Source organism: Kryptolebias marmoratus, linkage group LG6 (genome assembly GCF_001649575.2).
Source record: "Kryptolebias marmoratus isolate JLee-2015 linkage group LG6, ASM164957v2, whole genome shotgun sequence".
Classification (NCBI taxonomy): domain Eukaryota; kingdom Metazoa; phylum Chordata; class Actinopteri; order Cyprinodontiformes; family Rivulidae; genus Kryptolebias; species Kryptolebias marmoratus.
This window is the reverse complement of record NC_051435.1, coordinates 17,443,019-17,456,523: the sequence shown is the minus strand read 5'-3', so window position 1 is coordinate 17,456,523 and position 13,505 is coordinate 17,443,019. Positions and strand designations below refer to the sequence as shown.

Sequence of the window (13,505 nt, the reverse complement as noted above, 5' to 3'; positions counted from 1 at the left end):
GTTTTTCCATGTTCCTCTGTCAGGTGCAAAGAGAGGAGAGAGCAGTGGAGAGAATGGCGAGCCGTAGAGGGTTAAAAGGCCATGGCTGGGATTATAGCACAAGTAGGGACCCCATACTGTGGCTTGACATGCCTAGCAGCTTACAGTGCATTTTTCTCTGACAATGCAGGGTCATCCACTATCAAAAAGCATGAAATGTTTTCACACATGTTGAAAGACAAGTGAAATGTGGAAGAGTGTCCCTTTCAGAGGTTATCTGTTAGCATAATGCTTCGCCCCCCTAAACAAAGTCCCTTCCAAAGTCAAAATTGGGGAAAATGCATTTGCATGCTCATGAAGTTTGACCTTAGAAGGACAGAGCAACATGTTCACGGTTTCGGTGTGGATCTTACCTCCAGTTCATGAACCAACAAAACACTCTGTATAAATATTACTCAAGAAAAAACTAATTTTATCTATTGCAACTACTCAGGCCAGACTTGTGTAGTAGTCTGCGTCTAGCCAGCATGGGGGCGAGCTAATCCTGTCACCAATGAACTCATCTATCTGTCCACTCCATCCTTAGACATGTGCTAACATGCCATAATAATCATAAATCCACTCCTGCCCTGAGCTCTGCCACCACAACCTCCTGATTAAGGACTCCTAAGTCCCAAAGGTATCAGTGTTAAAGCTTTACTTCTTCCACCCTCAGCATCACACCACCCTGTCTGTAGCGTTTCCATTAAACATGGTGTAAAGGGGAATGTGTGGGGAAGGGGTGTTGGGTTGTTATGCTCAAAGAAGGTTTCCGTGCATCCGACAAACATACGAATTCTTCTCAGTGTGTCGTCTACCCTGAAGTAGCAAAGGATTGTCTTTTATCAACAGCCAGCCATGACACTTTCCAAATATTTAATGCATGAGGGAATTTCTTGTTTGGTCTGAATGCGTTTAAACTGAAAACTGTTTTTCTATTTAAAAAAAAAAAAAAAGATGGCCCCCTTCAGTGTTTTCAGCAGCCTTAAAAATATCATGTCACAAATATGACTTTTCCCATGCAATTTTCTGTCCTCCTGCTTCACAGCTGTCAACAGTGCCTCTGATTTGTGTTGGTGGGCTCCTGTGTGGCTCTATTGGCCTGGTGGTGGGAGATGGGCTGTCCAAAAGGGCGGGCAGACACCTGGTTCCGCCCAGCTAGGGAGACTCTTGACGGGGAGTAAATCTCTCCTGAAGCAGGGCACCCGTACACCCATCGACAGCTCCTTCACAGGTAGGCAGAGAAAAACAGGACACAGGAGGGACTGTCAGTCTGTGTTGAAAAGAGTCGAGTTTTTTATGGAGTCATGTTTATATTCATGTGTTGCATGACAAATGTGGATCTTTCAGAAATGTATGCAAAAAAAAAAAACTGTCACTGAGATGAAGAAAAACACTCTGACAAACAAGTGGTACCCTGACGCTCTTTATCGCCCGTGCAGGTAGCGTGCTCTGCATCCATCAAACGGGCGTTTTCTTGAAATTAAAAAGAATTTTTTCCCCCAAAAGTGAATCACAATTTATTTGACAGTATTCAAAGGTTGACAACGTCGTTTACAAAAACAAAAAGGAAAATAAAGGTTAAAAAAGGTTTATTTACAAATCATTTAAACCCCAAAAAGCTGAAAATAGCATTCAACCAAGAAAATATATATATATATATTTCTTTGTCTTGTCCTTTATTTTTAAATTTATGCTAATTAAGGCTATCAGCATGGTTCTAAAATGTTGACAGAGGCATATTTACCACTGGGTTGTATCACCTTTTATTAACAACATGTTTTAAGACATTTGAAAGGAGTTGCTGAGGTTTTGATAGCAAAAACTTTTCAAACCTTTGCTTAATAAAAACAGTATTGTTAATATTAGTCTCCCAGCTGCTACCCCACCAAATGTTTTGCTCAATAGCTGTAAATTTGACTGTAATAGCAATGTTTGTATTATTTAAGGTCAGTCAGCTGTTAGCAGTTCGCTGTTCGCTGTTCGAGTCTTGATTTGAGTTGAGTCCAAGCGTTAATCAGCTGTAAAAGTGCGTCCAATAATTACTTTCTGTAAGTTTCAATAAAAAAAAAACCTGACAGTGGTTCATGAGATATGTTGCTTACAGACAAACAAACACATACAGACACAGGCAGACATGATCACCTGCCTTTCTTGGCAGTGGGTAATAACAAGTCAAATTTGAGCCCTTCTATTTGTATGCTATGATAAAGTCACATATATGATCAAAAGTTTAATAAATACAAGTTAATCAACTCACAGAGGATAAAATCAGAATAAACGGTTTTCCTGTCAAGTCTATCATTTCCGTCCAAGAGAAAATCTGCAGAAACACCCGGAATCAGACAAGACCGGAGCGGACTGGACATCGATGTGTCAAGTGCTAACTGACTGTCTGTCAATACACTCACCGAGCAGAAAAGTCTCTCACTGTCAGGGGACTGTGAGGTTCAAGGGAGGAAAAAAAAAAGAAAAGGAGGTGAAAGTCAATCAAATTAGCTCCTTCCAGCTCACTAAACTTAAAACAACAACAACAAAAAAAAACTAAAGGTAAGCGAGCACAGTCTGTTCTGAGAGATCTGACAACATCCATGGGGTGCAGACTGAGTGGCACCCTGTTGAGAAAGGCTAACGCTGATAAACCCGGAAGAATCCGCCGTACCTCTTCAAATTTCAAATAAAATACTGTACGCCGAGACATACAATCAATAGCCTCCGTTGATGTCTTGACCAAATGGTTGTTGTTGTTTTCTTGACAGCAATGCTAGGAAGCGAGCGTGCTGATTTGCATGTGACAGAGCCAACGCCAATGTGTTATTTGTTTGTCTCCTCTGCTGAATGGAACTCTCCGGAGAGAAGCAGACAATGAAAATGCTGTTAAGATCAGAGTGATAATGACTTACTGAACATTGCGTCGGCATTGTGGGGACCGCGGCTGGTTTTGATCCCCTGTCCTCTTTCATTTCTGTCTCATTAGATTAAACCTGTGGAAGTCAGACAGCCCTTTATCACCAGTGTGTTTTAAGACATTAAACATTCAACACAGTCGCGTCACGACACATCGGAAATTAAATCATCTCAAAGGGAACGAAAATTTCACTCCTTCATTCGGATTAATCTCATGTCAAGAGTTGTCTCGTAAGATTTGAGGAGGCGGGGGTGATAGAAATCAATAAACAAAATCGGAAATGACGAGAAAACACACACATCAGGCGACAGGAGGTTGGGAGGCTAGCGTGTGTTTCTGTTTGTTTGGGTGTGTGTGTTTGTAGGGGAACTAGTAGGGGGCATATTCAACTCGTTCCTGTGTCATGTCGTATAAATCTATTTAAATATCAGCAGGGACTTTTGTCGTCTGATATCGCTCTTGAGTTGAAAGTGAGTGACAGCGGAGGGGCGCAGGAACACCATGCTCACACCTCGCGTGGATTGCTTCCTTTTAAAACAAAAACCTCAGAAAGTTTTCTAATGTGTCACAGCGAACGCTCAAATGGAGAGATCAACGGAAAGAGCTGATCTGAAGTGACTTAAAGATTATATTTTGATGCAGCAAGAACATTTTACCAGTGGCCTTTGAGTTTGCTGTCACTGTTGGAGGAAACAAATCAAATGTGTAATGTGAGGAAGAAGAATCCTAAATTTGCCCATTTATGGGTTATCAGTGCTGTCTTTTTAAATAAAGATACAAAGTATCGTCTCTTGGAAGATCAACTTATGCTGTTCGATGTGATCAGACTTTCACACAAGACAGGATAATCCGATTTGATGTCAAACGAGGCTCTTCTACGCTCCCAATTTGTTTCTTAGCGTCGCACTTAAAAGGCAAATTTGTATTTTTAGTTTGGAGGGTTAAAAGAACTCGACCTTTCTGACACAGCTAGTTGTTTCAGAGTTATTTCGGAACTTGTTCTTACAGCGATGTTCCAGGTGTTTTGAAGTCGTTTTCTGTGAGAAGGTTGTGAACAGTTGATATCTTACCTGTTGTAAGATGGGTCTTTGAACAACCTCAGTTCGGAGAAACAATTTAAGGGGATTAGCCGTTAGCCTGTCAGTCTGATCAGAATTAAACTATTTCTTCAAACTCGGGCTGTTCAAAGAGCTATCTACAACAGGTCAGATATTCACTGTTCATAACCTTTCCACAGAAATTCACTTTAAAACATTTAAACTTTTAAAGCACATCTAAGTTACGTTATACCACAGTCAATTTTTCATGAAATGGTTATTTAATCAGACGTTATGACATTGATGTCAGAAGTGTCCCAGGCTATAATGAAAGTGCTACAGCTAGCTGCTGCTGTGATTGTTAATTACCATCAAATTCTATGTAAATAACTGTTTGGTCAGCCGGGCCTTTAGCTTGTCAATTCGGTCAGAATAAACTCCAAAGAGATCTTTCAAAGAGCTATCTGCAACAGGTAAGATGTTAGCTGTTCACAGTCTGACACTGGTTTTGGTTCAGCTTTATCTTAGGTGGCCACGATGGAGAGCTCATGACAAACTTTTCCATTATGAGTCTGAAAAAAAATGTCCACAAGGTTTGTTCCATTACACACCAGCAGTCCCATAAACTGGAAAACTCACACACATGCACACACCACCCAGTCACCTCTCCGCAGACTCCCCCCGGGGGCACAGTCCTGGCCTGTTTGAAGATCAAAAGAGTGAAGGTAAAGCAGCATGTTTACAGGTGTGGGGAAATTGAAAATTTCCTCGGCCTATAGTGTTGGGACGGTAAAGGAAGTTCTCGTGTGTGAGGGAAATTAATTGTGAGAAGAAGGAGGCGGAGGACCTGTGTGTGTGTGTGTGTGTGTGTGTATGTGTGTGTTTCTAAAAAAATCTCTATCTACCATCTTATATCAACTTGTCACATGTTCTGCTCATTGTTCACAAATATGTGTGCATCCTGTGAGCGACCGTGTGGGGAGAAAGTCGGTAATATTACCCTGTTCGCCTGCTTGGTTTTGTGTTCTGCTCGCAGATAATTGGTCTTTGATGGTCCACCTGCTCCTGTGTCACAAAGAAAGCACCTGAAAACGTCCCAGCACATTACCTCTGGAGGTGAATAAACAGACCTGGCAAGGCGCTGGATGAGAGGCCTGTTGAGGAGCTCCCTGCAAAAGCAGCAGCAGGGAAGGATGCAGAGTTTTTCAGGGATTAGTGAAATTTTAACCCTCTGTGTTTTTCTGTTTTTTTTTTCTCTTTTTTGGTTGTTGGTGGGGGGAACCACAACAATGAGCACACCTCAGTCATTTACTCTGCACCCCTCCAGTTGTGCCGGGATTTTTTTTTGCACGAAAGGTATAGTGGTGGCGGTAGCATGTGTCTGCGTGTGTGTAAGGGGAGGAACAGTGTTTAGCTTTTGAGGCTATTTGTGCTTTGACTCTGTAGTGTTTGTGTCCGATGGGAGGCGCCTGCTCCAGCTTCCTTAAAGGAGTAGGGGTGGGGGGAAAGGAGGGGGGGGGGGTTGTTTGTTTCTCAGCCATGCCAGGAGAAGTGACAGCCATTCCGGGTTCTTTTCAACCAAACACATTCATCTGTGTGAGAAAGGGAGGCCGCTGAACTCAGATGAAAGGCCATGGGTTAGCCGTGCTGCAACAGGAAGGCAGACTGTACACGGACCTCAGCACAAACACAACATGAGCCGTGCCACAGACAGATGGAGGGAAAGAAAGAAGTCTGAAGCAGTCTCTTCTTCATCCCAGTGGCACATGTATATCCCCTTAATGATTTCATTATAGGTGCATTAAGGAGGCTACACAAAAAGTGGCTCTTACATGAACTTTTGAGGTAAAGTTCCCATAAAAAGGGGCCTCTCAAACTGCCTCCTTCAGGTTTGCATTCAAATTTCAGTTTCAGAATAAGCATACAGTCCCATTTCAATTAACTCTTATATTTCTGTGCGATTTATTGCACCGTAAAGTGGCATATAGAACACGTTTGCATCATTGCACCTGTTGGTTAATAACCAGGTATTTAAATGACCATTTGACAGTGACTGCCACCCTCCTGAACTTGTCCTTCAGCCAAGAACGCCCACAACTCAAAGTTCCGCACGTCACTGAATGTAACACGGTCCCATTCAATGAAAGGATGTAGCGTTTTGTTTTCAAAGTTTTCTTAAAACCACGCTATGAAACTCTTAATAATGTCCCTGTTGTTTCTGCTGTAAGGATGTTCGTTTGGGTAGTTTCACATTTTGAAATTAATTTAGTTTATTTTATGTAAAGAATCCACCTATGAGGTGAATATTTGTATTAGGTCCTTGTAGAAATAAAAGACCGGAATTTATTTTTTTTATTTTTTTTTTTAGCCTAACCGGCTTAAATATGAGCAAAACTGAGAAAAAGAATAGTATCTAAAACTTTAGGCGCAATATTTAAATTATAAGTCTATATTTTGTTTTTATTTTATTCTAAACTTATAGTAGATTTACAAAAAAGGAAGTTTGCGCTTTTAAAACAAGCTTATTTCTAAAATAAGAAGTATATAAACGCGTTTTTTTATTATGATGATTATTATGATGGTTTTTATTGTTTATTTATTGCAGTAATAACAGGTCGATATTTCCTATTTATTTTCTGCAGTTTTCTGTGTAATTGTTGAGCAGACACAGTGTCCGGTCAGCGCGCGCAGGGCCGTCGTGGGGAACACACACAGACCCGGGGGGTCACTTTTCTTTAAGCTGACGAGCTGAACAGTCAAGAAAAAAGGTGAAAACAGATCCACCTTCCTGTGCGAGCTTCGTTAGAATAAAAACGTGACATTAAACCAACGGATTTCTCAGCGCGTGGCGCCAATGAGACGCAACCGAAGGAAAGAAACAAACAAATACACAAACAAGCAAACAACCGAACGCTCTTCCGAACTTCCAGATGATTTTGTAGAGAAAACAGAATTTGGCCTGAATTTTAATTTCACAACCCTCAGAAAAATTAACACGACATGGCAGCAAAACAGAACTTTTTTTTTTTTTTTGAGAACCATAAACACCTTTTTGTTGTTGTTTTTATCAACATACACACTCGCGCGTACACACATACACACGGAAAGATTAAATATGCAGAGCTTGTAAAAACTGTATATGGTGTGTGTGTGAGAGAGAGAGAGGAGGGGGAGGGGGAGTCAGCAATGACAAATGATTGGCACTGCTATGTTGCGTGTGCGCCCGTACCAACAAGTGCAGATTAACACACACACACACACTCACACAAACGTTCCTTCACGCGCACGCACACACGCGCGGACTCTTTATAGTGCATTACTTCTGGCTGGTTTGCAATCATTTGCGTCTTGTTCCTCCTTCTCTACGGCTTCTCAAACTTCAACCCCAATTAACACCGAGATCATTTTAGCTCCTTTTTTCCTTGAACCCGGAAACATCTGAACCATGATATCCCAAAAATGGACGCTCTGCGTACACACACACACACACACACGCACACCACGTTTAACCCCACCCGTCAGCTGATCAGAGACGCATCTCTGAATCTGACCTCTCTCTCTCGCACACACACACACGCTGACTAAAGTCAGGAGCGCTGTATGTGTGTTAGTAATTAAGTTGCTTAAATAGCTATATTTTCCCATAAAGTGCGCGTGCTGTTTTTTTGTTTTTGTTTGTTTGTTTGTCTTAATTTAATCATATTAAATAAACGGTCAAACGCGTAAAAACTAGGATTATTTAGATTTTGTATCAGATGGTGAATAGTTTATGGTCTAATATTTTTGTCCTAATTTGCAGAATTAAACATACAGGTTTACCTTTTTATTTATTTAGTTATATTTTCTATTTTTTACTCTCCCAGCCTGAGCAATACAACACCTTTTTACCATTCCACACTGGCCAAAAGCTACGAACTGTCCTTATCAGATCACCTGATCAAATTAAAGTCTGAATGGAAACTCTGCGCTCCAAAACTGTAGCATCGTTTATTTTGCACAGGCCCAGGAGAGGCGGGTTTGTTCATTGGATCTCAGATTTACAGGACAAGCAACATGGCGCAAAGAGCAGTAAGGAGGAAGCAAACTTAAAAAAAAAAAAAAAAAAAAAAGCTTCCTTCTCTGAGGATCGATAGCAGCTCAGCAGGAGCCGAACAGGAACCGACACGGACGCACGGAGTGCAGCTGACCTTTCCCACTCTCCACAGGTCATATACCTTCCTCAGCCTAGGAGGTCAACGGGCCAGAGTCTGAGGAGACCATCAGGAGGGGGTTCCAGGTGCTAAATATTCTGCATATTAACCAAGAATAGGGGAAAAAAAAGCAACAACGTAGAAGCTTGTCCACTTTTTTGGTTTCCTAAAAAAAGTTAAAAAATTGCTTTTTTGGTTTTGTGTTCTGCTAAATAATTCAACTAAATAATTAAGAATTCCCCACAATTTGACTGACAGGTAATAAAAAATGAAATTACTATAAAATTTGACAAAACTAGTTGACATAGTTTACTGGTTGTGATCAGCACTGCTTGCTCAGCCTTTTTCTTTCCTCCATCAGCCTCTGAGCCAAGTAAGAGCAGCAGCAAGAATAATGTAGCCTGCAGACAGGCAGCTCTGTGAGGACACAGAGAGGCAGAGAGAAAGAACCACTTGCTGCTGCTGCAGCTGCAAGTGGATAACAAGTCCCACCAGAACCCGTTCAACATCCCTGAAGCACAAAACATGCAGCGAATAACAGAAAACACCTTTCCCCACAGAAACAAATGATCAGAGGCCTTTTTAAATGTGTCGTTTTTTGGTTATTTCATCTCAGTTTAGGCCTATACTTTATAAAACCTCTGTTCAGTGTTTACCCGCAATTATTCCTCGCATTCAGTCTGGAGCCCTTTACAAGCCACTTGATTTCATTCCAAGACTAGAACATAGGATCATTTCTTCGAAAAAAAAAGCCTCAAACTAGAGCATGAAGGCGCTTCCAACGTAGGCCCCCAGTGCAGGACTGAACCCAGCCGGGTTCAAGTTCAAGTTCACGGCTGTTTGTGCACTGATGCTCCTGAAGCAGTGAAGTGCCCAGCCTGCCGGGGAGGGGGTCTCACTTTATGAGGGCTGGGTGTTCAAATAAACTCACCAGCTCAAAAAATATAAGTGGAAAAAACACAAACAAAGCTGCCACGTTGACCAGCACAGACAAGCTGAACCAGCTTGTTTCATTAAAACTGCGATTAGTGCAGCTGTCTTAGATAAACTTATATATTTTCTGCATTTGAAACGTGTACACACAGCTATTTTTGTTCAACTGCACCACCGCAACAGCCACATTGTTTACGAAGCTTGTCAGCATGCTTTACTGTTCTTTAAAATTGAGGCGGGGGGTTAAAGTCTGTGGCGCAAACCACCCCCACTCTTTTTAAGAATCCCTAATTAAATCCAAAACAGACTAGACGCCAAAACATGCTCACCAAACCCTACCAGCAGCCAGCAAACAATAAAAAGAAAGATGCACAAAACGTAGCACTTGCGACACCTTTTATTATATTTGTATGCAGTAAAATTCTTATCACAATAAGGAAGAAAACACCTCTTAAAACTTTAAACAAAAAGAAAGCACAGAACGAAACAACTGCCCAATGCTTCAGCTCGTCATTGTACATATTTATAGTCAAAGAAACATTCTTTATAAATACTGTGTCATCTGTAGCAAGTAAATACCATAATTTAATTACAAATGGGATAAATATGGCAGCTGATATTTACACTCACGCACACTCACACACACAAAAGGAAAGGTGTAGTTACAGAAAGAAAATTAAAACTCGAACGGCACGACTGTTTATTGTCCTCACAATCTTCCAGATTCGGATTTTCACAATTAGAAAACTTGCAAAGCACAAAAAAATAAAATAAAACAAACAAACAAAAAAAAACATCACAAGTTAAGCCCAGCAAGGAAAAAAAAATACATTCACAAGCATAATTATTGTGGTCTGTTGGGAGTTTAAATGTTAACTTTGGCACTCTTTCCAGTTTATAGATGTTATAGTACAATCAGTTTGCCTTATAGCATCACAACATAACAGTATAGTACAACTTCATGGTAATATGTGCACTAAAATTCCAGTTAGAGGAGGGAGCTACCTGCAGGAACATCTATACACCAAAGACTGACAGAACTATCACAACCAATGTGAGCTTTTCGGGACTATTTACAACATGAAAGACACCTCAGATATTATACACATTTCTCCTCTGTTGATCATCTTCCCCTGGTGACATTTAAAAAGAAAAGAAATAAAATAAAAAATGTTTTGTGTGCCTCTTGTGTCCCCAGTTTCCTGTGCAATGGCTGTGAGATGAGAGTCCTTTACACATACCACTCACTGAAATTGGAGGACAGGCCACTGTGGCTGGTGGTGTTGTGCACTGCTGAGGCCGGGGACAGGGTGGTGTTGCTTTGGGTCTCCGTGGTGGGGGACACGAGGCCCGGGGGGGTGGAGGATTCGTAGCCGGAGCTTGCAGCTGGTGAGGAGTCTGATGCTGGTGGAGTGGATTCATGGACCTGTAGATGAAACACACACATAAGTATTTCTAAAAAAAAAAAAAAAAAAAAAAAGCCATACACACTTGGAGACATTTTGACCATGTTGCTGTGAATAAAACACGTTTTCATAGAGGAAAAAAAAAGAAAACTATATTTACCTTCATGTGTTTTCGTAGAGAGCTGGGGTGTGTGTAGGACTTGTCACACATTTTGCACAGATAAGGCTTGTCCGACGTGTGAACGTGCATGTGCTTCTTTCGGTCACTGCTGTTTGCAAATCTTCTGTCGCAGCCCTCAAACTCACACTGGAACGGTTTCTCTCCTGTAAGGGGTAGGAAAAAAATGCACAATTTTATGTATTTAAAACGACTCAGGCTGCTGCGTAATTAAATTAAAAAACAAGGAATGTGCTTATTTGTTCCGTGCGTAAAATTCGAATTTTAAAAGTTCTAATGCATTCCCACTTTTTCAGGGTTTTAACGCTCCTGGTTTAAAGACAGAGGACACTGGAGATGTTATTTAGCCTAAATAATGCGCATACTGGTGATTTGCAAAAGCATAGGGGGTTGGGAAAGGCGACTAGGCCGTCCTAAGTGGGCCTTTAGAGGGAGGGAAAAAAGGCATGCCATTTGCTGCATGGGAGACAATAAAAATCTAATTAGCACATGATCAATTTCATGGCACCGCAACGTTTTCACCCCCCTCAAGAAAATAGGTCCAAATGCGCAAAAAGGCTGCTAATGGTCCCGTCTGGCACCTCAGCTCAGATCAGATCAGGGGGCGAAAAAAAAGGGGGCGCGGGAGAAAACAAAAGGCTGCTGCGAACAGCCACATCTACACACACAGCGAACAGCATCCTCAAACTGATTCAGATATTTGATAAGATATGAGCAGGAGGAGGGGGGGGGGACAACAAGAAACAACAGCAGCGGATCAGATAAGAGCTGCTTTTACGCAGCGTCACGAGAAGGCTGGCAAATTTCCTCCCGAGCCCCGGACCAGTGTGCGCGCCCAACACCTCTACTGGCCTGTTCTGAGCGGTTAATAAAGTTTACTCTGACAAATAAAAGTCTCCAAATGCATTTACTGCGATTTGAAAAATACAAAAAAATAGGCGCTCAATAATGGGGAAGCAAATGATCGAATTCTAAATCCTTTCTTGCTTCTGCTTCGAAACTACTACACTGTTTTTCTTCTATTCTGAATTTGTCTTCACTAAGGATCGTAACGGATTTTTAAAAAATCTTTTTGAGTCAAACATAAAAGATCTGTGTTTGTCAGGCCTACCTGTATGCGTCCTCTTGTGGATCTTTAAGTTTTCCGACCGTGCGAAGACCTTTCCGCAGCCGGGGAAGGGGCACGGGAAGGGCTTCTCGCCGGTGTGCACCCGGATGTGGTTCACAAGTTTGTATTTCGCCTTGAACGGCTTGCTCTCCCGGGCGCAGTCCTCCCAGAAGCAGATGTGGTTGGTCTGCTCCGGCCCACCGACGTGCTCCACGGAGACGTGCGTGACGAGCTCGTGCATGGTGCTGAAAGTTTTGTTGCAGCACTTCTTGGGGTTGCTCAGCTGCTCCGGGTCGATCCACTTGCAGATGAGCTCCTGCTTGATGCACTGCTGCCTCATGTAGCGGAAGAAGGCACCGGGGTGGTGGTGGTGGTGGTGGGCTGCCATGTTCATGCCCATGTTCATATTCATGGAGCCGTACTGGTTGTGCAGCTGCGCGGCCGAGTACGGGTCGGTCCTCGGGCTGGAGACCTGGTGGTACTGCTCGGTGCGTCCGAACACCTCCCCCGGCAGCCCGAGCCGCATCTGGCCGTTCAGCACGTTGGGGGAGCCGTGGGAGGCGTGCTGCTCGTGGATCCCGGGGAACAGAATGTGGCTCTGAGTGTCTGTGTGGGAGTGATGGAGGGACCCCGCCGTGGGACCAAAAATAGCGTGCTGGCCGCTCGCCGGAGAGGATTCTCCGAAGCCGCGGCTGCGAAACAGAAAGTCCCTGGTGGAGTTGAAAGGGGAGCCGGTGTACGACGTGACATGGGCGGCGTGGGCCCCCAGAGCCGCCGCGGGGTAGCCGGGGGCCTGGCTGGTGAAGGCAGAGCTCTGTCCCGGGGAGAGGTCGTGGTTCAGCTTAAACGCGCCCATGTGCGCGGAGTCCACAAAGCTGTTCTGAGCCAAACTCAAGTCTCTCTCCTGCATCTCGCTCGCTGCTGAGTGATGCCTGGCGAACGAGCCCACTCCCAGTCCGGGGAACTGGTGGCCAGCATCCAGTAACATTATCTCACGGGCAAAAATCTTCTTTTTTTTCTCTCGTTTTTTTTTTTTTCTCTTTTTAAGCAGCACAGATCTCGACTATACAACGAAAAATAGATAAAAAATAAATAAAAATCAAATGCTGATGCTGTCAGGCAACGAGTCCAGCTTTAAAAACACCATGTTAGGCGTGACTCAAAGCGCTGCTCCGCTCATCTTAAAAGAAATAATCAAAACTTAACGAACAAAATTCGACTTGACTTGTGGCCAAAAAACGGAGAAAAATTCCAATGGAAAAAAAGAAGAGTTTTCTTGTGTCCTCTCCTCTTGACAATGTTTTTTTTTAAACAAACAAAAAAAGAATACACTTGAAGATTTAAATAATGATCTTACTGTAGGTGTCTCCTGCGCACGCAGAGCGAGAGTTCAGCTGGAGCATCGTCTCTCTGGCTCGCAGGAACCCAAAGTGTGTGTGTGTGTATGTGTGTGTTTCTCGCGGAGGGTCCCTGTTTCTCCGTGGACTGGCTCTATCTCCTCTTCCGCCCCCTTTAACTGAAGCCTGTTCATTCAATCCGCGCAGTCTCATTGGCCGCTGCGCCTCATCAATCCCAGGTGCCCCTCCAATAGCAGGTAGCGCTTTTGGCGACCTAATAGCGCAACGCCATTTTTCTCCCTCTCTCTCTTTCTCTCTCTCTCTCTTCCCCCCCTCCACTAAACAATTACCGCCTACTTTTAGGAGCAGATCGTTCTCTTTCGCGGGGGG

General features: G+C 43.1%; 1 protein-coding gene across 1 annotated transcript; it reads right to left on the bottom strand.

The window, feature by feature from the left end:
- Positions 1–9,228: 9,228 nt before the first annotated feature.
- On the bottom strand, positions 9,229–13,457 carry zic2a (zic family member 2 (odd-paired homolog, Drosophila), a). Its single transcript, XM_017410081.3, has 3 exons — positions 11,782–13,457; positions 10,653–10,816; positions 9,229–10,512 (listed from the first exon to the last, which is right to left on the bottom strand). The coding sequence occupies exons 1-3, from the start codon at positions 12,764–12,766 to the stop codon at positions 10,318–10,320; spliced, it is 1,344 nt and encodes a 447-aa protein (XP_017265570.1). The 5' UTR covers positions 12,767–13,457; the 3' UTR covers positions 9,229–10,317.
- Between the last annotated feature and the right edge of the window lie 48 nt (positions 13,458–13,505).